The sequence below is a fragment of the Corythoichthys intestinalis genome, chromosome 2, assembly GCF_030265065.1.
Source record: "Corythoichthys intestinalis isolate RoL2023-P3 chromosome 2, ASM3026506v1, whole genome shotgun sequence".
Classification (NCBI taxonomy): Eukaryota; Metazoa; Chordata; class Actinopteri; order Syngnathiformes; family Syngnathidae; genus Corythoichthys; species Corythoichthys intestinalis.
In genome coordinates this window covers 20,956,346-20,981,956 of record NC_080396.1, presented here as the reverse complement: position 1 = coordinate 20,981,956, position 25,611 = coordinate 20,956,346, and the positions used below count along the sequence as shown (strand labels likewise).

General features: G+C 39.3%; 3 protein-coding genes and 1 long non-coding RNA gene across 5 annotated transcripts; 1 reads left to right on the top strand and 3 right to left on the bottom strand.

Moving 5' to 3' along the window:
• Positions 1–1,518: 1,518 nt before the first annotated feature.
• Positions 1,519–5,043, bottom strand: cptp (ceramide-1-phosphate transfer protein). 2 transcript variants are annotated; one of them, XM_057829670.1, is made up of 3 exons: positions 4,994–5,043; positions 4,559–4,738; positions 1,519–2,495 (listed from the first exon to the last, which is right to left on the bottom strand). In XM_057829670.1, exons 2-3 carry the CDS (start codon positions 4,690–4,692, stop codon positions 1,973–1,975), a joined length of 657 nt encoding a protein of 218 aa, XP_057685653.1. In that variant the 5' UTR covers positions 4,693–4,738; positions 4,994–5,043; the 3' UTR covers positions 1,519–1,972. The 2 variants fall into 2 exon arrangements, with proteins under 2 accessions (XP_057685653.1, XP_057685652.1); XM_057829669.1 differs by lacking the exon at positions 4,994–5,043 and having other exon boundaries at positions 4,559–4,986.
• Positions 5,044–5,320: 277 nt separating this feature from the next.
• Positions 5,321–25,583, top strand: ints11 (integrator complex subunit 11). Its single transcript, XM_057829667.1, has 17 exons — positions 5,321–5,484; positions 5,756–5,853; positions 7,736–7,809; positions 7,882–8,110; positions 8,185–8,283; positions 9,622–9,656; positions 9,812–9,950; positions 10,031–10,095; positions 10,170–10,359; positions 10,430–10,513; positions 10,587–10,676; positions 13,279–13,441; positions 13,523–13,633; positions 13,772–13,833; positions 13,968–14,110; positions 19,875–20,004; positions 21,947–25,583. Exons 1-17 carry the CDS (start codon positions 5,457–5,459, stop codon positions 22,007–22,009), a joined length of 1,803 nt encoding a protein of 600 aa, XP_057685650.1. The 5' UTR covers positions 5,321–5,456; the 3' UTR covers positions 22,010–25,583.
• Positions 15,797–16,870, bottom strand: LOC130911971 (uncharacterized). Its single transcript, XR_009062509.1, has 3 exons — positions 16,552–16,870; positions 15,958–16,003; positions 15,797–15,824 (listed from the first exon to the last, which is right to left on the bottom strand). It is a non-coding gene; the product is annotated as an uncharacterized LOC130911971 (long non-coding RNA).
• LOC130911967 (P2Y purinoceptor 1) lies at positions 21,265–25,368 on the bottom strand. The gene is made up of 2 exons (XM_057829668.1): positions 25,078–25,368; positions 21,265–23,719 (listed from the first exon to the last, which is right to left on the bottom strand). The coding sequence occupies exon 2, from the start codon at positions 23,696–23,698 to the stop codon at positions 22,745–22,747; it is 954 nt and encodes a 317-aa protein (XP_057685651.1). The 5' UTR covers positions 23,699–23,719; positions 25,078–25,368; the 3' UTR covers positions 21,265–22,744.
• Positions 25,584–25,611: the final 28 nt, after the last annotated feature.

Below are 25,611 nucleotides of genomic sequence, written 5' to 3'. Positions count from 1 at the left end.
TTGACGTCAGTAATTACTTACACAATGCTCATGGGTGCTGAAACCTATCAAATCAGTTGCACCCAAGCGCCAGCAGAGGGCGGCAAAACTCCATAAAACACAACAAGTGAGCGTTTCACTGTACCATCATTTAAATCTGTCTGAGCGGGGCATCAGCGTTGATTGTGTCAAATATTTTAACGTGATTAATTTTAAAAAATAATTGATGCCCGTTAACGCGATAATTTTGACAGCCCTAGTCAAGATACCACTGTATTTTAAGACTGTCCTTTTGTGAAACTCATTTTAAGTAATGTTAAATGGCTTATAAAATATATGCAATAGTCATAATTGAACATTTTTTGTCAAAATATTTTTATTTTCACACGGAGGGTGTCTAACACAGCCTTAGGAAGTTTTCTGGAGTGGAAACCTTGCTTTAGGCTGCTTGTACTATGAGTGTTTTTTTTTTTTTTTTAATGCAGGTTCTTGAGCTATGTTTATGAGTGAGCTAAAATGACATGTTAACATTAGGCAAATGTTGCAAACATTTGATCTCTATGATACCTCCTCAAAAAGGCAACAATACTTCAAACTATTGAAGGGTCATTAAAATAGACTTGGTGTATGTAAATTAGTTTACGCTTGCAGTGATGCAAAGAACTGATCTGTCCTGGATGCAACATTGAGCCAGAGTAAAATTCAAGTCTGTAAAGCTCCTGCGTGGCAAATCCATGGTTGTTATGGCAACCCCGCTCCCGTACCAGGTTCCGAACCTAGCCTCGGCGCAATCCTTCACTGTCCGTAGAGAGTCCGCTCTGTCAAAGTGCCGTTCAAACCTGCCGCCGCACGGCGCCCGGATCGCCAGTAGCAAAGTGCCGCCAGACGCGCAAGTCATTGGCACGCCCTCCTTTGAAAACAGAGGTTTCACATTCCCTGAACGTCCCTTTGCGATGGCAGGGAGGACTTTGTACTTGTTGAAGTCAGGAAAATCTACCGCTTTCTGGTTGCCGCACAGGGTGACCGGCTGGAGCTCTGCGCTGGCCCCGCCAGACATCGTCGCCCTCCGGCCACGGTACTGTCCACACAAATCACGACTTGCCTCACCTTTACACTTTGGCCTCATGGTTAAATCCATTCCGCTCACTTTGGAATGCTGTTTGAGTCAATAAAAAGTGTTATCACAATCTTCCATGTTGAAATGACCAATTGCATTTAACCTTGCCTTATCCTTTCGACAGGACGCTCTTCAATTCTGGCGTCGCTGTTGTTGCTATGGCATCTTGGTTGTCATGACAACACCCGTTTCTCACACCCTCTGCTGATGATGTCGTAAAATTGCACCTTTGTCCTCGTTCAAACTTTGCCCGGCGATCTGACCGCAGTATCTACGGCGCCCCACTGGTGCCAAGGAAGAAAAACATTTTTCGAATGTTTTCTGTCCTCACATTTTAGTAATTTGCGGGTATACTATTATACATTGTGTTAATGGACTTTATCAGAGACAAAGTTCTTTATTTAGAATGATTTAAAATTCTACAATTTTAAGAAATCTAACAAGAATTCATGCCCTTCACTATGATTTTAACAATTTGTATCATTACATCAATGCAAGACCTTACATACTTTATCAAACTTGCTTTTATACATTTACTAGACAATACAGAAATACACTATACTAATATCAATGGTCCAACATTCACTGAGCGTCACTGCAATCCATATGTATGAATGTATGTCAGACAATTTTTGGAATCCACTTTCTTGCAAGACCAGCATAGTGTTAAAAAAAAAACAGTTGCACAACACACATTTTACAATCTCACGTTCATATGACTAATGTGAAACCTTTTTCCAATAATGAACATGCACAGCTTTTAGCAAATTGCTTCACATTAGTTCCTTCCGTTTAAGATGATGGCAGCAGCTATTATTTTGTGTTCTAGACATTGCACAGTCTCAAATAGCAGTCAGTTGTCAAATTGACATGTTTCTATGGCAGTTCAAGCAAGTTGTTCTGAGCATAAAGTTCCTCTGTGATCTGGTAGACTTCCGAAATTAGAGGCAAAGCTTCACCAAGGACAGCCACTACTTTCTCCGGGGGACCCACGTTCATCACCTCAAAGAACGCGGGCCGACCTGGGAGCACACAGAAGGCCAAGCCCGCGGCCTTGCGCACCACCCAGGGGTGGTATTGGGTGAGAGACTCGTTGTACGCCTCGGCGCACATGATGGACGTCTTGCTGTCATCAGCGCTGGTCCTCAGCCGTTCCAGGAAGAGTTCGAGCCACCTGAGGGCTCGGTGCAGCCTCAGAAGTGTCCGAGTGCCCGATTCTGGGTGGCTGCCTCGCTTGCCGATGTCCACAAGGCCATTGTCCAGCTCATATCGGACCATAGACTGCACAGTAGTGTAGTTAGAAAGTGAATCACTTCTGAGCAAATTCACCAGGATCTGGATCTTGTTGGTAGCGTCCTTGGAAATGAAGCTGAAGACAGACCCCAGACTGTTCAAAAACCTGGAAAATGAACGCACATTTACTAAATTTACTACATCGCAAAAACGAAAAGATACAGTAGCTTATACCAATAACAAGAACCAATGTTGGATCAAGACTATCAAATTATTCAATATTGTTTTTTTTTAACACGTCTTTGAGCGGAGTTGCAATAGGTATTAAGGAGTAGGCAGAAAGGTCTCGGTCGTGTGCAGATGAGCGATGTATTGCTCATGTCGCGTTCAAGAACTGCTCGGATTTCTAGCCATCAGCCACTTTGCTGTCCATGAAAATGTGGAGTCCAGTACGTCTACTGTACATCTTTTGATTAGACTCATCAACTGTCAATATACTGTACACAAAAAAGTCCTTTCCATTTTATCCATATGTGACAACCGTCGATCCTCCCCGTGTTTTATTCCAACACATTGTCGAGGACAGTAAGGTGGCTGGTGGCTAGAAATCCAAGCAGTTCCTGAACGCGACACAGCGCCATGGTGCCAAGCAAGCTTAAATGTCATATCCAAACGAAACACCCGTCGCTTCAAAAAAAGTCAATGAACTGTTTTGTTCTCTTTCGTGAAAACAGAGAAACAGGCAACTTTTTGGAGAAGAACTACAAAGGTAAAGGAGAAAGCCCTCAGAGCAAGTTACCTTGTTGCTGAATCCAAAAAGTCCCACACTGTGGCAGAGACATTAATACCACCTGGCTGCAAAGCCATTGTCAGTAAGATGCTCGGCCCTGATGCGGTTTAAGACATTGCTAAAGTCCCAGTCCGATAATTTTGAACTTTTCAAGCCTAACGGCTATAAAAATTAAAAGCAGACTGAGAGCTGTTGAAGAAGATTCCTGCCAGGATATCGGCTTTGTGTTCATCTAAACAGGCTCAAGTTTCACACGGAGTAAGTATAAATACTCAGATATGATCATTTAATTCACTGTACAAAAAGTAATTTTAGAACATTTTTGGTTTGTGGCGTGCCGCGAGATTTTTTTCCAATGTATAAACGTGCACTGACTTAGAAATGGTTGACAAACACTGGTTAATTGTATTAAAGTGTATCGATCAAGAACATTAGTGTTTAACTCGCAGCCCGGGGGCAAAATAAGGCTCGCCACATGATTTTGTGTGGCCTGTTAAATTAAATCATGTATTTCATGTTTTACCTCAAGATTTCTGTAGAACTCAACAAAACATCGAGGACAACAGAAATCAGAAAATATTTTCTGTAATTTTTCTTTTTAAAGTCCTCAAATTAATAAAATGAGTGTGTATAAAAAAAACTTTACCGTTTTTAATTTTGACATTCCCATATCCTTTGCCACTATGTACTCGTGTCAAATAAATGTGCTTCAAATTAGTCGTAAGGAAAAGAAACTCATCCACATTCTATTGGCGGCAAGCAAAAAAAGCACTGACAAGAAAGTGGCTCAAGCCTGAATGACCAACAACAGATGACTGAATTGAGAGGATCTAATGTGCATTAAAACTACAACTGCACGTTTTACTTGATGTGGACAAAATGGACAGAATATGTTAGAATGATTTTGATTAATATGTGCCCATACACAATGAATTTCCAATCGTTTAATAACTATGACGGTGTAATAGGTTCCCTGTTCCTCTGTTTTTGTTAAGTGTTTTGCATTTGTAAGCAAAAAGGAAAAGCAACAGAAAATTGTCAAATTTCTTTGTATTAAGTGTAGAAAGAACGATGTGCTTTTCAATAAGAACTGTAAATTGGGGGGGGGGGGTAATGAACATTTTATAAGAATTAAACGATTATTTTTTTACTTTTTCTATTGATTTTTTTTTTCCAATTAAAAGAATGACATCACTTTTTTTTAAATCAGTAAAAGTAAAAACTAAAAATAAATATGAGAATATTTGCAATTATGAGGCCCCAAAAAATTACTTGGACCATCGAATTGACAGATTTCTAAAAAAAAAATAAAAAAAATAAAAAAAATCCCTTATAATGATTCATGACCATCTGCCAAATAATAAAAAAGGAAACCAAAACTATATTGTGACCCATGTTAAAGATTAGTTGACAGCCCTGATCACTAAGGTTATACTTACTTTATAAGACCACGCCAGCCAGAGACGTAGTTTTCCAGAATTACCTCTTTGTCTTTAGACAGACACACCTTGAATGTGCTAAGAACTTCCTCAAAACAGAATTTGGCATCCTCTGATGTCACACAATCAGCCATGGTGAATAGGCACAGTCTTGTCTGGTGTTTTCCAACGTTTATCAAGCTAAAACACACATTTCCCATTAGAATAATAACAAACCACCAAACAAAAAATGTCACAAAAGGTATGCCGAACATAATGATGTCGTCTCAGTGTATTGGCAGCAACCGCACAATTAGTATAATCTACCGGTCACCTATTTATCATCGTTACTGACGCTACGGAAAGACTTTCTTTTGTTAAATATACATAACTTGAAAATTCTTGAGTAGTAGATATGTGTTAATTAACATGAGCCTCAATCAAATTATACATTACCTGAGTGCAAAACCAATTTGAAGCTCGTTTCCGGGTCGTACTTGTAATGCGCAGACTCACGCCAGATAATACCGGAACAAGAACATTCTTACAAAATAAACGCGTTACTAGCCAACGTAGGGTCAAATTAAAGTAGAACGAAATATATAAGGAACTAGGCATAACGTGTAATTCATGAACAGATATTGCCTGCGTATTCTTAATTATTTGCCACAATTTTCAATCTCTCAATATTTAAACATGACTCGCTAAAGTGAGATAATAATGATAATGCCTTATTTTGAAATTGGAGTCCGGAACCTCGCAGCGGTGTCATTGATAATTTACTTGACTCTCAGCCGAGAAATACACAAATGCACACGTTCGGAAGAGTTTAAGTAATTAACAATAAATTATTGAGTGTTAATAATTAGAAATTATCCGTGTTGCTTTTATATCTCAGCCGGAAAAAAACGGCGATAATATGCCCGAAATAAAAGTAACACCTCTAGGTGAGTTCACTTGCTAGCTAGCATCAGTAAATGTACTTGTCAACAGTCCATACACTGATAGGGCACGTGTTTCTAAACCCTTAATTACCGGAGGAATTTAATGTAGATTTGACTAATTTGGGATGAGTGTTGTCTGTAGTTGTAGTCTGATATATGTGAAAGGTTTGGTGCAAAAATGTTCCCAAGTTTTTAGCAGAGATGCTAACGACTGAAGTTCCATTCTGTTGTGATATATATATATATATTTTTTTTTGTCTTTCATTTCTGCAAGGTGCTGGCCAGGATGTTGGACGCAGCTGCATCATCGTCTCAATCGGAGGCAAAAACATCATGCTAGACTGTGGCATGCACATGGGATACAATGATGATGTGAGTTGCCTTATTTTGCTTGTAAGAACTAGACATGTGCCAAATACTGGTTTTAAAGCTGTAGTGTGAACTAATTTCTTCACATGCCAAATAGGGTCACAAGTAAAGTAATTAAACATTGTCCACCAAATAAAGCATGAAAAAATAATTTATATGTTGTATATTTGACAAAATAATCGCGTTTCCGAAGTTCGGGCCTGAAAGGGGACGAACCCGGAAGTGATACGTCACACCGGGAACAGCGTTGGCAGCTCCATACATACGGCCGCCGAAAAAAAGCCCTTCAAACAATGATTCAAACAGCGATATAAGCGATAGACCGAGCGCAAGGGAGGAGATCCAAGTTTTTGAAGAGTTGGAGGAAGAAGAGGAGCTTGGGATTTTATGTTGGATCTAACATGTATTAGCCAGACGCTAATCAGAATGCAAACAATGTACCTAGACTACCTGACATGGAATGGATACAAGACCCATCGAGATTACAACATGGGTAAGATATAGGCTGTTATTATTTTTATGATTTGAAGATGCAGGCATTTGCACATAATGTTATGTTTTTGTCTATCTGATGACATTGTTAAAAAAAATAATAATCAGACTTCATGTTCATTTTGGCAGATCCGGCAGCTCTCGTGCATATAAAATAATAATATAAAAACGTTGGGGGGAAAGAAGGAGATGAGTCTTCGATGGCTTTCTCCACTTTATTGTGGCAACAATAAGAAAACAAAATAATAGTGGACTGCTGCCACATTCGACCGCGAAGTTTTGCTTTTCGCCGATCTCCTCCTCGCCTCCCACTCCTGCGTCTCTTAAACGGATTGTGCATAGTGTCTTGTTATGAGCTTTTTGTTTACAAATGTATCGAACACACGACGCGCTGACAACCTTGTCTCTTTATTAACACATGGAGCAGTTCTTATGGAAAAGTTAGAACACAGCTCGGCACAGCTCTCGGCAGGAATTGGCGTCTAATGGCGTGAGGAAATGTAGTTTTTTCACACAAGCGAACAGATTACAAAGCACTATTAACTATTTTTTTATGTCCTAAAAATGCATGGAGAAATCATCCCTAACCGGTTGTTGCTCAGTGTCAGTGAGTCAGCTGTGTTACACGATGGCTGCAGGAGGTGAAAGTGCTGAACTTTTTTCCCCATTGAAGAAAACGAAATCGCTGGTATGGGAATACTTTGGCTAGAGAAAAGTTACAGATGGCCGCAGCTTAGAGGAGGAGGGATAACCGACATGTAAAACATGTTTGCGGAGGGTGGCTGCCAAGGAGGGAATACCTCCAACATGATTTCGTATTTATACAAAATTAAAGGTAAACACTGTCATGAACGTTTCCCACCAGCTACGAGAATTTACTCCAGTGTGTTTAGTGTGTCTAGCGATGATAAAACATGGTGTTTTTTTCCCTCTGGCAACTGTATGTGTAAAAAGAGTGTGTGTATAAAGTAAACATGATACGAGTCATACACACGTTTTTTATGGAAAATAATTCAATTATTTTTGTTCTGATGGTAATAATGTTTAGTTGTGGCTTTGGGTTTAGGTTCACATAAAGGACTGCATTTTATTTTAATTTTATCTAGATTTTTTTTTTAGTATACTGTATATTTTAACTTAACATTGTACTTATGTTCCAATTTGCTAATATGTTTTGAAAAATAAAAATCCTGTTCAATTGATTTTTTTTTCCAACCCAGATGGGTCAAAGTAACACATTTTAGAGCTGTAATTGCAATACCGTGATACCATGAAACCGTGATATTTTGGCTTAAGGTTATCATACCATAAGAATCTCATACCGGCACATGCCTAGGAAGAACCCGATTTTATGATTCCGCATGTACACAATATTCTTACATTGTAATTCCAGAGACGCTTCCCGGACTTCTCCTATATTATTCAAAATGGGCGTCTGACAGACTTTTTAGATTGCGTGATCATCAGGTTGGTTGAAAGCACTCCAACATCTTCCTGACATGTAGATTGTCTATAACAAGAAGTCTCTACACTTCTCAGCCATTTCCACTTGGACCACTGCGGCGCTCTGCCTTACATGAGCGAGATGGTGGGATATGATGGACCCATCTACATGACACATCCGACAAAGGCCATCTGCCCTATCCTACTGGAAGATTTCCGGAAGATCACTGTGGACAAGAAGGGGGAGACCAACTTCTTCACCTCACAGATGATCAAGGACTGCATGAAGAAAGTCATCCCCTTAAACCTGCACCAGACTGTTCAGGTAAGGTCCTTTTAAACCCTGTGACGTAATCTGTCAGTCATCTTTGGTTTGTTCTAATTGAGGTTTGCATTTAGGTGGATGACGAGCTGGAGATAAAGGCTTACTATGCAGGCCATGTTCTAGGTGCTGCCATGGTGCACATCAAAGTGGGCTCAGAATCAGTGGTCTACACTGTGAGTGTGAATGTTTGATAATAATGCAAGTTTAGATTGATGTTGACTGAACCCTTCCAATTCATTCATTGTGAGATATTTGTTGGTCAGGAAAAAAATATAATTAGCCCAGATTCTTAGCATAAGATGTTACAGAGTCTTCTATGTAGAGGTATGTCTTTGCGTTGTTGAGTGGTTTAAAGCTCTCCAAACGACGCGGGTGGCCACATTACTTGTAAATTTGTATTTTCATGGTTTGTAAAGGCAATATCTCAAAGTACAATTCACCAGAATCTGTATCTCCGGCTTTATTTGACTAATAATCTCACGATTGTTAAACTTGGTGGGAAGGTACATCTTGGCCAAAAGAAGTGCAAAGCTTTTTATTTTTTTAGGCAATTGGTTGGAAAAAAAGCCTCAAAATTGCTAAAAATGTATGATATAAATCAGAGACAAATAATTTGTTTCTGCTTTCAGGCGTCACCTTTGTTTAAGGAACCTAGTGCCCCCCCCCCCCCCCCCCCCCCCCAGTTTATAGAAGCTGTTGTTTGATAGAAAAACTATCTTTTGTACAAGCAATTGATACAGAAAGAAATGGCCTGAATTTATTAAAATTCACAGAAATCTGATGGTCTGCCAAGAAAAACTAAGCATAATGTATTTTGCAGGGGATATACAATCATCCTACCACAAATTGTTCATTTCAAATCTAAAAAGGCTACGTTCACACCGCAGGACGTGATGCCCAATTTGGATTTTTTCTTAATTCTGGTTATTTTGTGTACAGCCATTCACATTGCAAGATCAAATGCAGCTTATAGGTGAACGGAATGTTTCCATGATGCAACACGGAAACGCAATTCTCACATTGTCACGTGTCGGAGTATATTTATAGAAGTAAATACAATCGGAGGTCTTTGCTATCACGCTTTTGTGAAAATTTTGAGAATTTTAAGGGCTTTAAAGATTATTTGTGTGTGACCATAATGCTTTGGTCGAGTGGGTGGGGCTGATCGCAGGGCCAGGGGTAGTTGGACTAGTACAGTATTTGGATTTTCAGTTTGTTAAAAAAAAGTCTTCTGGGAGCTATTTAGTTTGAGAGAAATGTTGTAAATTTAATTCTGAAAGGACATAAGTGTTTTGGAATAATGGTTTATCATGACTCATTTGCAACCATGAAGAAATGAGCAGGATAGCAGAGCTGCACATTTAAACTTGTTTCAAGAGTTTGTGCAGTGGTTTAAAAAAAAAAAAAAAAAAAAAAAGCATAAGAAAAACACTTAGGACTTGCACACAGTCACAAATTTAAATTACAACCATACAATGTAACATCAACTGCTACTGTCTTGTCTCATTTAGGGTGACTATAACATGACACCAGACAGACATTTAGGGTAAGTTACCTTTTGTTTTTGGTAAATAACCTCATAAGCAATTTCTAAATTTCTGTATTTTAGAGTAATGAAAAAAACAATTTTAGGTTCTACTGACAAGAATTAGACTACCTGCAAAGTGTTGATGCTCACTTTGTTGTATTGTGTGTTGTCAGCGCCGCTTGGATCGACAAGTGCCGTCCAGACATCCTCATCTCAGAGTCGACATACGCGACAACCATCCGTGACTCCAAGAGGTGCAGGGAGAGAGACTTCCTAAAGAAAGTGCACGAATCCATAGAACGAGGAGGAAAAGTATTGCTTAAACTAATAGAATTGTCTTTTTTTCTGTCATTTTTCAAAACATTCTACAAATCCATTATTATTTTGTTTAGGTTCTTATTCCAGTGTTTGCCCTCGGAAGAGCCCAAGAACTCTGCATCCTCTTGGAAACATTTTGGTAAACTGCTAAAGAGGCAAAAAATGGGAAAACAGTAGTCATGAAAATGTATGATGATAAGACTTCTCTAACAGGGAAAGAATGAACCTCAAGGCTCCAATCTACTTTTCCACTGGGCTAACAGAGAAAGCCAATCATTATTACAAGCTTTTTATCACGTGGACCAACCAGAAGATAAGGAAAACATTCGTACAGAGGAACATGTTTGAATTCAAGCACATCAAAGCTTTTGACCGCTCGTATGCTGACAACCCAGGACCCATGGTGAATGTCGTTTTTTATAGCACATTCATGTGGTGTCTGCATGGTAAAATGGAAAATGGATTCTCAACAGGTGGTGTTTGCAACCCCAGGAATGCTGCACGCCGGACAGTCGCTTCAGATTTTCAAGAAATGGGCTGGCAATGAGAAGAATATGGTAAGTTTGGGTTTGAAAAAGGAAACGAGAAAGTGACCAGTTGATGTACGAGGATGACTTACGACCCATGCAGGTCATCATGCCAGGTTACTGCGTACAAGGAACCATTGGACACAAGATCCTGAATGGACATAAGAAACTGGAGATGGAAGGCAGAGCGATGGTAAGGATGCTTTCAACCTGATTTTGATTTATATAAAACTAGAAAATGCAATTCCTTGAGAAATGGTATGGGAATGCTTGCATGCTGATTGTGACTTTTTGGTGAAAACATTGACTCTGGTCAAAAAAAAATGTTTTTGTAGTAATATGCTGTAATGTGTATTAGGGCTGCAGCTATCGAATATTTTAGTAATCGAGTAATCGACTTAAAATTCTATCGATTAATCGAGTAATCGGATAAAACATTTTTTTTTCTTAGGAAAAGAGCAATTAGAAATATACATGAGAAAACAAGACATTTCATCTAATATTGAACCATTTATCAGTCAATCAATATCTTTATTTTCAATGTACATTGTTGAAAACAGCCAACAATTGCATCTCAGATGTGACTAGAAAAAAAAATAAGACTAATTCACTGCTTTCACTCAAAAAACTTCTAGTTCTTATAAAAATATATGTATATTTCTTACCTAAAAATGTCATGACGCTTGATAACACACATCACTTAAAAGTTAGGTGTTTTTCCCGCCTGGTTCAATTGAATTTCCATTTGTGTCAAGCTATTTTTAGGTTCTAGTTAAGTTTTAAGTTAGTCCAAACTGTAAATCCTAATAGGATTTTTAGTTTTTTCTGTTTTCAATATAAATTTATGATACCTGCTGTATTGGATCACATTAGGGACCAGTGGTACTTGGGGTTTTACCCAGCAAAGAGTTCTAAGCTAAAATTGACAGTTAGCATTATTAAGTTTTTATTTTACACCCTCATCACTCTACAGCGCTGTTTTCTCAGATTAAATTGCGGCTGTTACTAACGCCGCCGACTCTGTCATTTCGCATCTTGTTGTATATAAATGATATCTATGAGACGCATCAGCCGCTATCTGCTACCACCGTAGCATCAGGCACTACCTGCTACCACCGTCATGCAGGTGTAGTTTTTAGCGGCTGTCGGCTGCAGTCAGGTATTTATTGCTTCGTCCTCTACGCACATGACGTCAGCGCGTTGTCTCGCATTAAAAGTAGTCGGGCAAAACGTGATGCTTAGAGCTGGAAAAATTAAACGATTCCTCGAGGTGAATAAAATTACTCGGGTCAGTTTTTAAACTCAAGTTGCTCGAGTATTCGTATCAGCTCTAATGTGTATGATGTGAATTTGCAAAATGTGAGCCTTGTATCTTGGGTTGGATTAATTTAAAAAAAAAAATCACTTAGGAGATTTTTTTGTGAGTCCAATGATATTGATTATGGCATCATTACGCTAAAGTGTCCAATGCGGGATTTAGTTTTTTTTTAGGTGTAATTTTCCCCACAAACTTTGTCCAGTACAACAGTTTGAAAAACAGTCAGCCTCCAATTTGTGTGTGTGTGTGTGTGTGTGTGTGTGTGTGTGTGTGTGTGTGTGTGTGTGTGTGTGTGTGGAGCCTTTGTAAATCTCAGTGGGATTTAATGAGACGTTTTTGGATGGAAAAAAAATAAAATGGGAAAAAAAGACAGCAAAAAGATTTTTATATGGGTTCCACCTACAGAGATTGTTTTGGGGGGCAAGCTAAAAATCAGTATACCTGAATGTGCTGTTGTAAATTAACGGGGCCATTAAAAATGAATGGGGATGTTTTGGGAAAGTTTTGGTGGAACCATATCTTTTTGGTAAAAACAACAACAAAAAATATACCCCCCCCCCCCCCCCAAAAAAAAAAAAAACATATATATATATATATATATATATACCAAAAATTTAAAGAGAAGCATACTAAACAATTTGAAGTTAGAGGTTTTTCTGATTGCAGCCACTGGAAATGCATGCAGCCACTGGAAATGAATGTGGATATTTAGTGAAATTTTAGTAAACGGGTTGATGAAGTTGCCAGACTGCATGTTAAGATTGTGTTAGATTTCCTTTACTACGACTTGTGATACCTCCGTGTATCACAATGTGCGTCTTCACCACAACTCAAACCAACTGCAAAGTAGATGCATCACAAGTGAAAATGAAGTCTGTGGGGGAGTCAAAACAGGAAGCATTACTGGATGATAGACTACAGTGTTGCAAAGCAAAGAATAGTTGGACAAAGTAATCCAACATAGAAGTGGTGCCCACATTTTTCCTATGCAAGCTACTTTTCAAACAACCAATAGACAGTATAGCCCTGTGTATTGAATACAAATCCAGTCTAACTATACACAAAATATACAGTATTTTAGCACTTTGAACACTTATCGCTCATTACAATTATATAATTTAGAATATTTATGGCCATTACCTTGCTTCACCTTATTCCGTCACAGTAGTGAGTGTCATAAAAAGCCATTTGCTAAAGGAGCCCTGATATCGGTTCCTCCACTAGCTAAACAACACTTTTAATATCAAGGAAGGTTGGACAGACTACCTACCTTTCAAAAAAAAAAATGAATTAAAAAAATCCTACACAATTACACAAATGACACGACATTACATTACACAATATGACACTCACAATCGGCATATTGCGCACCTCTGCAGCACAGTAAAATACCACTACAAAAGTGGTACAAAAACTATAAAAAGTGTTGTGATTTTGACCAGAAATTGATTTGAAATCTCACTGTGATACTTTGTAGTTGGACGTGAAGTTGCAGGTGGAGTACATGTCCTTTAGCGCCCATGCCGATGCCAAGGGCATCATGCAGCTCATCCGAATGGCCGAGCCTCGTAACATGCTGCTAGTGCACGGCGAGGCGGCCAAGATGGAGTTTCTCAAGGGCAAGATTGAGCAAGAGTTCAGTGAGTATACCAATGTACTTGTTTTTTTGGGCGCCTTCAGGATTAACGAGTGACATTGCATGGTCTGTTGTCCCGTGACAGGTATCGATTGTTACATGCCAGCTAATGGCGAGACCACCACAGTGACCACAAATCCTAAAGTTCCTATTGATATGTCACTCAACCTTCTCAAGAGGGAAATGGCACTTGGAGGTAAAATGTTCTCAACGCTGACAAAAAAAAAAACAAAAACAAAAAAAAAACAGGATCGCCATTTGAATTTTCAATTACACGGCACTCATTAGTTCGCTAATGAGCTAACTAACATGAACTAACATTGTGTTGTTTCAGGACCTTTACCTGATCCTAAAAAACCACGCATCATGCATGGAACCCTCATCATAAAAGATAATGTAAGTTTAAAGACAGAACATATAAAAACAACATTTTTTAATGTTGTGTCTCAGTTTAACGCAATTTTTCTCCCTAAAAAAATTCAGATTCAGTGGCGTGAATAACAAAAAAAATTGTGTTATGCACCGCATAGAGTTTGAAGCTGGTCTCCTCTGAACAAGCTTTGAAGGAGCTCGGACTTAACGAGCATCAGCTGCGATTCACGTGTCGAGTGCAGCTCCACGACCCGCATAGCGACCCTGATACACTTCGAAGAATATACACCCACCTCAAAAGGTGAGCTCGGTATCAGTGAGTCCGAAAAAACGTGCTGATGCCGTGCAATATGTGGGTCATTTTTTTATAAGGTGGAGGTAAAAGTGTGGACACTAACAGAGGGGACATTTTGTGCTAAAGTTAGCCCTCAGCCTAGTTTTGATAGCTAGCATTACTTTGGATCATTGATGAGCAATCTATCATTTTACAAATAAACCTTTTGAAATGTCTTAATTCAATTAAATTCTTTGATATATATTAGCGCTGTCAAATTTATCACGTTAACGGGCGGTAATTAATATTTTAAATTAATCTCGTTAAAACATTTGACGAAATTAACGCATGCACGGAATGACCCGTTCATGCGTTGCCTCAAATAGTTTACGATGACGCCGTTTTAGCACATCGACAGCAAAAAGGCAGAGAAATGCGCCTTTTATTGGTTTAAGCTTTGGCAGCCACTACTAACAGTCATGGTTGCCCAACTTCCCATCATGCATTTGGGCGGAGCAAGAGACAATCTTTTTCTCAACACGCCTGTTTGAACACAGCGCAGAACATTCTGTATACCATTTGCAGCCACCACTGACAGTCATGGTTGCCCAACTTCCCATCATGTATTTGGGCGGAGCAGGAGACGTTCTTTTTCTTAACACGCCTAATTGAACACAACACAAAACATACTGTATACACTTTTCAGCCACCACTGACAGTCATGGTTGCCCAACTTCCCACCATGTATTTGGGCGGAGCAGGAGACGTTCTTTTTCTTAACAAGCCTAATTGAACACAACGCAGAACATACTGTATACTATTAAAAAATTTTAATCGTTTGACAGCCCTAATATATGTCTTTAACAGAGTGGACATGTTATGATCAACCACACTTAACGTACTTCATAAAACTGTTAAATCAGATTTTTAATTTTAGTTTTTGTTTTGTGCTATATAAATAAATTTGCCTTGCCTTGCCTTGCCTTGCCTTATAAAAATAAAATTGTTTACCAGAGTTGAATTTCCTGCCACTGAATTTAAATAAGTTTGTTACTAGTAGATGTCCAATCCACTTTAAGTTAGGGGGTGGCAGCGAAAAAACTAGCATACATTCATTCGCTGCCACCTATCACACTTCAAATGGATCGGCCATTTAGCGCTGTCAGTGGCAGCCAGTGATATAAAAAAATAATAATAAAATGTGTTCTTTGGCCAAGTTGACACACATAATCTTGGCTCAGCACGATGGTATGATGTACACTTTGTACAGTGGGGCAAATAAGTATTTAGTCAACCACAGGGCTGGACTGGGACAAAAAATCGGCCCGGGCATTTTGAGCCGAGACCGGCCCACCAGGTATTGATGGAAAGACAATTAAGCCTATGAATGAAAACAAACTTTGTTGTGACAATGCTTTCACACTGTCTTGTTGGTGTATATATACTTTAACATAGACTTAAACATACACCATCCTTCCAGTCCCAATATTCTATGCAGTACTTAGCGGATATCAAAAGGCTGCATGGTCTAGTTAACCTCCTGAACAATGTACAACGTATGATGGGATCCTGAAATTAGGACAGGGATTAATACGGAATAGAGGTGAGACATGATCATTGATGAATATATTAAAATGAATAAATGACAGATTTTGTGATTTTTTTCATAGACTATTTATTTACTGCATCAATAAAAGTGCAAATAAATATATCCACAGAATAGGCCCTCAAACACGGAGACCTTTAAAAAGTGAAAGGAGACAGAGGAAGATAAGTGATAAAGAATAACACTTTATGGACTTGTATGATCACAGTACTGGTTTCTAGAAAAATCTGGGAAAATAGTTGCATCATATCCTCCATATAGTACTTACTTAGGGCAAAATCCTGAACAAACAATGAACAAAGTATGATGGGATCCTGAAAAATAGGACACAGAGTTGAGATGAATATTAAAATGTGTAAATTACAGACTGTAACTATAAAAACACTCAGAGAGCACAGACCTGTTTGTATGTCTGTACCCTCATCTGTTACTTCACTGTGTCAAAAAAATGTGATAAGCCCCTATTTTTCTCATGTACTGGATCACAGTACCCAGAATATTGGCAGAATTCAAATCATAATGTGTCATTTCATAGCAACTACCATGGCCATGTCCTGTTTTTTTTTTTTTTTTTTTTTTTTTTTTACAAGCAATCTGGGCAATTTTCTTGGAGTTGCATACACATATGCTGAAAATCGCCCTATCCTGCAATGATAAAGAATCCTTCAAAGAAATCCTGGATCAAGACAGTGATCCGGATCACCTCTAAATCTAAATTGAATCATCTCTTCCTTGTCCCAGAGTGGACATTTCCTGAAAATTTCATTAAGATCCGTCCATAACTTTTTGAATTATACCGTACACAAACAAACCAACTTAGCAGAAGTAATTAAGTGATATTTTCACAGACTAATGTACTTACCATATCAATAAACAGTAACCTTGAACCTCCACTGCAGCAACACTTTGCACAGCAACACCAAATGCTTCCTCAAACATGGGAACCTTCAAAGTGAAAGGAGACAGAGGTGAAAAAGAATGTCACCTGATGGACTTGCTCTGATGATCACAGTGCTGGTATTTTTACTCAGTTGAATCACGTATTCTATACAGTACTTAGAGGAATCCAAAAGTCTGCATGGAGTGATCGACTTATCATAAATATGGTTTAACTTGGCCAATTGAGACCACTCATAAACTGTCATATAGTTGAGATTTCGCACTTTTGACAGAAGTTTGAATGGAAACTACCAGGCTAGATCTTGCCTGTGTTGTCTTACAAAAAAAAAAAAAAAAGTTATGTGCTCGGACGCGCCGGCGCGTCCGCTCGACCTTATAAAGTTTTTAACTACCTAACAAATAGAGATAATACTTAACTAACTAATTAATAAAATAAATTTACTTAAGCACTAACATAATTACAACTAGAATAGCATCATAGAAACCGTCCAGCATTAGAGAAACCCCATCATGTCAGTTTGCATGCACTAAATTGCTTAACGGCCTAATTATAACTACTGGCGGTGTTAAGAGTTAGCGAGCGCAATGAAAATAAACTACACCCACGCTTAATTCATATCTGAACCAGATAGACTGCAGTTCAACACTTCTTACCTGAAGTTCAGATTCCCCTCCACTCGGACTGCTGGCGGCCGCGGGTCTCTCCTCCTGCCTCCCCTTCCCCTCATCCACCTGACGGCCACCCCCGCCATCGTAACCTGCGGTTGCTGCTGTAGCTGAAGAGGAAGCTCCGCCACCGGCAACATTTAGCGGCGTCCGCATGAAGGGCTTGTCTCTTTCTATCTCTAATTTTTTCCGCGCCTCCTTTCCTTTTCTTGTAGTTATCCATTTTGTTTATCTCCTCTCTCTGTATGTCTGATTAATGTATATCTGATACCTCTGATCAAGAGGGAGGGGGCATCGGCCCTCGTTTGTAATTGGTCCAGCCCATAAACAATCTTGACTGATGGGCCGATCTACCAGTTTTGTGTACCAATGTGATTAATGCCGTTAGGTTAAAAAAAAAAAAAAAAAAAAAAATTCAGGACCGGCCCAAAATCGCCATCGGCCCACCGGGCAAATGCCCGGTATGCCCGATGGCCAGTCCAGCGGTGGTCAACCACTAATTGTGCAACTTCTCCCACTTGAAAATATTAGAGAGGCCTGTAATGGTCAACATGGGTAAACCTCAACCATGAGAGACAGAATGTGGGAAAAAAAAAACAGAAAATCACATTGTTTTGATTTTGAAAGAATTTATTTGCAAATCATGGTGGAAAATAAGTATTTGGTCAATACCGAAAGTGCAGATCTCCTCTAGAGCAGTGATGTTATGGGGCTGTCGTTGGGCAACACGGATTTTCAATTCCCTCCACAGTTTTTCTATGGGGTTGAGATCTGGAGACTGGCTAGGCCACTCCAGGAGCTTGAAATGCTTCTTACGTTGCCCTGGCTGTGTGTTTGGGATCATTGTCATGCTGAAAGACCCAGGCACGTCTCATCTTCAATGTCCTTGCTGATGGAAGGAGATTTTCACTCAAAATCTTCGATACATGGCCCCATTCATTCTTTCCTTTACACAGATCAGTCGTCCTGGTCCCTTTGCAGAAAAACAGCCCCAAAGCATGATGTTTCCACCCCCATGCTTCACAGTGGTTATGGTGTTCTTCGGATGCAATTCAGTATTCTTTCTTCTCCAAACACGAGAACCTGTGTTTCCACCAAAAAGTTCTATTTTGGATTCATCTGACCATAACACATTCTCCCAGTCCTCTTCTGGATCATCCAAATGCTCTCTAGCGAACCGCAGACTGGCCTGGACGTGTACTTTCTTCAGCAGGGGAACACGTCTGGCAGTGCAGGATTTGAGTCCCTGGCGGTGCATTGTGTTACTGATAGGAGCCTTTGTTACTGTGGTCCCAGCTCTCTGTAGGTCATTCACTTGGTCCCCCCGTGTGGTTCTGGGATTTTTGCTCACCGTTCTTGTTATCATTTTGACACCACGGGGTGAGATCTTGCATGAAGCCCCAGATCGAAGGAGATTATCAGTGGTCTTGTATGTCTTCCATTTTCTAATAATTGCTCCCAAAGTTGATTTCTTTACACCAAGCGTTTTACCTATTGCAGATTCAGTCTTCCCAGCCTGGTGCAGGTCTACAATTTTGTCTCTGGTATATTTCGACAGCTCTTTGGTCTTGGCCATAGTGGAGTTTGGAGTGTGACTGACTGAGGTTGTGGACAGGTGTCTTCAATACCGATAATGAGTTAAAACAGGTGCCAATAGTACAGGTAACGAGTGGAGCCTCGTTAGACCTCGTTAGAATAAGTTAGACTTCTATGACAGCCAGAAATCTTGCTTGTTTGTAGGTGACCAAATACTTATTTTCCACTCTAATTTGGGAATAAATTCTTTAAAAATCAAACAATGTGATTTTCTGTTTTTTTTTTCCAAATTCTGTCTCTCATGGTTGAGGTTTACCCATGTTGACAATTACAGGCCTCTCTAATCTTTTCAAGTAGGAGAACTTGCACTATTGGTGGTTGACTAAATACTTATTTGCCCCACTGTAAATATGAATGTGTGTGTGTGTGTGTGTGAATAAATGGAATTGAACTGAATTGAATTGAAGATGCACGTTTCCACCAATTAGTTTATCACTAGTAGGCATCCAATTCATTTGAAGTGGGTGGATGGAAGCGACTGAAAGAATGTTCATGTGCAACCCTCTCACTTCGCGCCGTCACAGACGAGTTCTGCAGTGTCCGACGAAGCAATGATACAAATTACTATACATTCAAGTGGATATGCAGTAATTTAGTATAAAAAGGGGAAAATTTTTTAACATTTTATCGGTATACCAAACAACCACGTGTCGGTATTGGTATCTTGAATCAAAAAATGGTATTGGTGGACACTAACTGCAAGTTGCTTTTAGCGCTTTATGTTCTGTGTCAGAAAAAAGAAAAGAAATGGCCTCAAAGTCACTAAAATAGGATCAACTGTTCCCACCACCGGATGTTCCCATCACCATGGGAACCCATTGGTCCCCATACATTGAAAGAAGCAGATTTCTTATAAGCGATAGGCACAGAAAGAAATGGCCTTAAATTGAATTGCTAAAAAAAAATGTGCAGGCAAGCAAAATCCACAGAGTAATAGCACTCTCTCGAATAGACCTTTAGCGCATGTGTGTACAAGTATTACCGTCTCCCTTTAATTAATGTTAATCTGTTTTCTCACTGCAGCGTCTTAAAGGGATACACCATTCAGCATCTTCCCGACGGGACGGTTATGGTGGAGTCCATCGTTATCAAAGTGTCATCCTCACCAGAAGAAGCCAATACAAAGGTCATCCTGCTCTCTTGGAGTTACCAGGTAAACTTTCAACTACCGTAAGGTTGCAAGACAGTGCATTACAGAATAATGGGGATAAAGGATGACTCTTCCTTTAAGACTGATGTGCCAATTCAGTGGAAAGTGTGTTGAAAAGAAATATATTCTCTTTGCTTTAATTTACATTTGAGCTTCTAATCTTTCTCAAATTTTGTCTGTGTCTTCTTCAAACTGTTTTGCATCTCATGCTTGAGGCCAGGCAGTAGAAATGCAATATTTTTGCAAGTAAATTGGTTTTCAAGTCCTCTCCCTGGTTCACGTTAAGCCTCATCTTTTGTCTAGTTTTTTTCCTCCTCCTACATAGACCTTGTAGGTAAGGGTGTAACGGTAGATGTAATAGTATTGAACCGTTTCGGTTCGTGGTGCTCGGTTCGGAACGGACGCATACCGAAGAAGTTTCTGATGTAATATAACGCTTACTTTTCGAGGCTGTGAGTCGATCGGGTTACAGTTTCTTGGTGTAGATTATATTTACTCCGTCTTCTCTAATATAATGAGGACCAACACGGTGGCTATAACCCAGAAACGTCAACGGCGCGACAACGTGGCCGCTGCGAGAACGCAGTGAAACGCGGCCGTTAGAATCATTCAGCCAATGCACACCAGTCGCAGTGCGGCTGCGTGTTAGATGCGTCCCAGAAGCGGCTCAACGCGACGCACGCGAAAAGAACGGCAGAGTTTATTATTTGACGCGAGACGCGGCCCTCCTGCGTCAATACTACTACCGGTAGCTAGGATCGGGCCGGAAGTCACTCGTGTAAAAATATGGTGGATCTGGTCGATTTTCAAACTAATATGCAATCGTAACTTACTTTTTGAGTCCATCAGATCTCTTGAGTGGTAGATCGGGGAACAGTTGACTTGTCTTTGTTGATTTACTGCTGCCTTATCTGTTATAATAATAACCAACACGGCCCCTTGTTCAATACAAAACCCTCCTACCACAACAAAACAAGTAGGAACTAATATTCACATAGGAACTAAAGTTATACAACATAAAATATACAATATAAATAATTACTACATCACATTTGTAAAATATAAACACATAATAAATAATAGCCCATTTAAATAAAATAAATTGAAATGAGCTAAAACAACTTTAATTAAATAATAAGAATAATGCACACATCCTGCTTACACAATTAAATTTATTAATTTCTGTGTGACGCTTTAACTTGAGAAAATCTACCAATAAATGTTTTGAAAACCGTTCATAAGAAAAAAAAAATGTTTCATTGAGGCATTTCATTTGAAAAATACATGTTAAAATCTTTGTCATTGGGATTGCTTTTCTCTTTAGCACAGGACTTCCTTTTTCTTCTTTCTTTCACAAAGAAAGCTGACCAATACGCGGGGTCTGAAAGGCAAATTGTTGTTGGATTATCTTTAAATACCAGCTACTTTTTGAGCAGAATTCTAGTTTTGTATTGGCTAATGTTCTTATTGTTGAAAGCACAAAAGTATGTAATAAAAAACTAGCACATTTATATTTTGCATTTTGTTTTCTTACTGTACCGAAAATGAACCGAACCGTGACCTCAAAACTGAGGTACGTACCGAACCGAGATTTTTGTGTACACTTACACCCCTACTTGTAGGTCTATAAAATACATTCTTAGTGATTTTAGTGGTAATTCCTCTTGACGTGGAGGTTATACTGAGAAGCTCTAAGGCTGATCTTTGTGAATGTGGAGGGCAATGCCTTCTACCAAACAGTGCAAACACCTGCGCATAAGCTTCAAAAAAATCATTCAAAGACAACTTTTGTTTTGACTGGATAAAAGGGCATAGTGTGCAGGGCAGGTCCAAGAAAGTATATCAATTTGTGCCTTTTTGTGTCGCCGGTATATTTAGTCACCGATTCAAATCTTCAATAATCTTTTAAAGCTTTGCTGTTAAATTCTAATTTTTATTCCACCAGGATGAAGATCTGGGGAGCTTCCTTTCAACCCTACTGAAAAAAGGCCTCCCATCTGGCCTTTGAGTTAATGACTAGATACGATCATGTCTTTTTTTTAAATGAAAGAAGTGGTGGGCTCAAACAAGAGACAAACCATGAACAATAATGCCACATCAGGCCTAGATTATTTATGTACATCATTTCATAATTCTTGGTAAGAAAACAAAGTGCCACCAGCGACATCATTAGAGCTAAGCCCTGCTCTGGCATGATGCAATAGTAGATTTGCAGTAAATACAGGTAATTAACTCTTTGGCTGCCGTTTGATGGCGATAGACATTCACTCCATGCTGCCTAGGAGGATGCATAGGACGTCTGTTGCCATTAAGTGGTGTTTTTACTACAATGTTTTACAACTAACCAATACACATACTCTGAATACTATATACTGTATGTGCCTGAGCTGGCAGTGAATGAGTTAACCTGCAACTCTTTAATTTTGCATCTTTGTTTTGTTACTCTGTAGCACTTTTTACTGGCAATTAAAAGTGCATTACAAATGAGACCTATCATTATGAGGCACATAGACTACTGTCGAAGGCAATTGTACATACACGATTTGGAATATGTATAAACGTCACAGTAGCAAAACGTGTAAGATTTGAGAATAAACATTCACGATGAGTTAGGAGTGGACTGGTGAAACCTGTTTGCATCGGTTCATCCAAGCGTGCCTTTTATGGACCTTGCTTTGCTGTTACCACAAAGATGGAAGCATCAAGATCAAGTTAGGGTTCTAGTACAATATCCATCGTCTTATCACACCGTGATGGTGTAAATAACTCGACGCCTCCGAAGTCTAAACCAAGACCTCGGTGGTTTGCAAGCGCAGTGGCTGGTGGTGACGTAGTAGAGCAAAGGGTCCAGGCATGTGTTGAGGATGACGAGGGCCATGGTGCCCCTCCTTGCGTTGTAGATTGCGTTTGCTAGCGGGCAACTCTGGATGACTTTCATGCGGCGAAGCAGGTGCAGCAGGTAAACCACATGGTTGGGCAGGAAGCAAATCAGTGTGATGGCTAGAGTGATGTATATGACCCTCACGGCTCGCTGGGCCATCTTTGTATGGATCCTGGAAATGCGCCTGGCGGCTATTGAGTAGAGAACCAAGATGGTTGCGGAAGGCAGAAGGGAGCAGAAAATTACCAGGAGGCTGTAAGGGAACAGACGGGAGCTCCACTCATGGGCGGCAAAGTTCTCAAAGCAGCTGTGGCTCCCTGATTTGTCTCCGTTAGTCTCTAAAGGTCCCATGAGGATAAAGACCACAACAGCTACTCCTGCGACAACCCATAGGACGATACTGGTGAACAGAGCGTACCGAGGCCTCCTCAGCTTCAAGTAGGTGTGTGGATGCACCGTGGCCATGTAGCGGTCCAAGCAGATGCACGTCATGAAGCAAATGCTAGTGTAGATGTTGGCGTGGAAGAGGATCCCTGTGATTTGGCAGGTGACATCGCCAAACACCCAGTTGTTTCCATTGAGGTGGTAATGGATCCGGAAGGGAAGCGTACACAGGATGACAACATCTGCCAGGGCCAGGCTGCTGATGTAAATACTGAAGGCGGTGCGCGGGGTGACTCTGAAAATGAACACGTAGATGGCAGCAAGGTTTCCCGGGAGGCCGAAGACCAGAGCAAATATGTAGACAACTGGGAACAAGTAGAGCTGGTACTCTGCTGGAGGGATGAGACACTCTGGTGCTGTCTGGTTACTCATTGCTGACTGGATAATGAGTTGCTAAAGGAGCGAAAAACTCAAGATTAGTCACTCGGGTCTTAAGGCACCACTGTACACGTCTTATCATCACGGGGACGCTTTAACTAATCAAGTTTGCTCAAAAACATTTTTTTTGTGTGTTAAAAATAGTTGATTAATCTTAACAGAGCTTTTTATATAGACTATTTTGTTAAGGAGAATGCTTTTCATTAAAATATCTGAAATATTTCGGCAACAAAATTGTCAAAAACATCAAAATGTTTTCCTCTTAATTGCTTTAAATGAAATGGATCTTTTTTTAATGTGAACATAACACAGGGTGATTAAAAAAGAATGACCCTATTTCACGAGCAAATATTTTGTAAGGAAATTTATTAATCAGAATGAGTGAGTGGGTGTTTGAAAGATCGGATTTCCTAGTTTTCTATAATTGTCACGTGACGCTGCCAAACCGATGCATCATGCGTCTGGCAGCGGTATTTAATTAAATCATGGAATAAGCTCATTCTTTTTTAATCATACTGTATATTAAAACGGTCGAAGGCCAATGCATCAATAGAATTGAATCAAAATCATGGCAGATTTTGTAATATCAGCAAATATTGTACAGTATCGTCCACAGAATCCATATTAACACAATTTGGATATTTACATCCCTGGGAATTTACTGTTGCACTAAAATTGGACAAAAGCATCAACCCAATTTATTTCTAATAACCCAATTTCAGCACCCACAAAAACATGTATCTTTGTCCTTTTACTCCTACTGATTTTCAGCTGAGAGGTTTTGAGACAAATTTCAAACTTTCCAACTTAAAACAGTTTTGCCTAGTCCTCTTGAAAGTAAATCAGAAGATTTCAACTAAACTAAAAGCATTTGACACCATGATCAACATTATTGGGCCCACAAAAATCTCCCCTTTTGCTTCCATTCAAATTAAATGGCAACTTCCCCCTAAAAAATACTGATAGACACCATTACGCTTCTTGCTCCAAAATAAATACTCATTGACTTCCAATGACTCTTAAAACTACACACAAAAAAATCCATTCATCCAGTCGTTTTTTGTTTTTTTTTTACCAATAACGTCCAATTGAATTCCGCTGACACATTAAAATGCAAGGTTCACATCTTTGCCTATTCTTATACGTAACATTTCAGCTTATTACTATAAAAAGAGTCACGTTACTGTTGATATTTTTTGACTGAGATGTTTATGACCAACAAGTCACGATCAGCATGAAAAGCAGTTTCTACAGAGATAGAATTTTCTAATTTCTACTGGTAAAAAAAGATCATTCACCTTTATTGAATTCAGTTGCATTTGATTTCCCAAACAGAAAAATGTAAATTAAAAGAATTTTGAGTTAAACATTACCTGTGGTCCTTCAAGAAGATGCGTGATGGTTTCTTCACTTGCAGACAAGTTACTATTAAAACTTGTTTTGATGCTTTTCAACCTTCTCACTGCAATTTTTAAATGTGTCTTTAATTTCCTGTTTCAATTTGCCGTAGGCGTTAAAGAACAATGAGAACAGGAAACAGTGTTCTGGCGATATACAGGTGATTTTAGAAGCAACCTTCTGTTGTGGTACATTATTTGGCTCGTGAGTAAACATTCTTGAGTAACAGCTTTTTATCCTGTTATTTCTCTCTGTGAAACCAGCTATGTAAGTAAATTTGCTTTGCCTCTGAAAAAAAAATTAATCCACAGAATAAAGTGTTGCTTCATAATTAAAACGAGGAAAGAAAAAAAAACTCTCTCCAGTAAATGGTTACACGTTTTTGAGGGGAAAATGTGCATATTTCCGAACTCCCACATATATTCTGTGACGTTTTATTGTGACTTTGACTCTCATCTTTTCTGTCACCTCCCCTGAAGAATTTAAGCTACAAAATCTTTTTTTTTTTT

Excerpts from the sequence above, each read along its gene's own strand:
- cptp (XM_057829669.1), bottom strand. The coding sequence starts at position 4,812 with ATGTTCGGCATACCTTTTGTGACATTTTTTGTTTGGTGGTTTGTTATT. Across the intron at positions 2,496-4,558 it reads GGCTGGCGTGGTCTTATAAA|GTTTTTGAACAGTCTGGGGT; the intron begins GTAAGTATAACC and ends TTCATTTTCCAG.
- ints11 (XM_057829667.1), top strand. The coding sequence starts at position 5,457 with ATGCCCGAAATAAAAGTAACACCTCTAG. Across the intron at positions 5,485-5,755 it reads AATAAAAGTAACACCTCTAG|GTGCTGGCCAGGATGTTGGA; the intron begins GTGAGTTCACTT and ends CATTTCTGCAAG. Across the intron at positions 9,951-10,030 it reads CCATAGAACGAGGAGGAAAA|GTTCTTATTCCAGTGTTTGC; the intron begins GTATTGCTTAAA and ends TATTTTGTTTAG.
- LOC130911967 (XM_057829668.1), bottom strand. The coding sequence starts at position 23,698 with ATGAGTAACCAGACAGCACCAGAGTGTCTCATCCCTCCAGCAGAGTAC.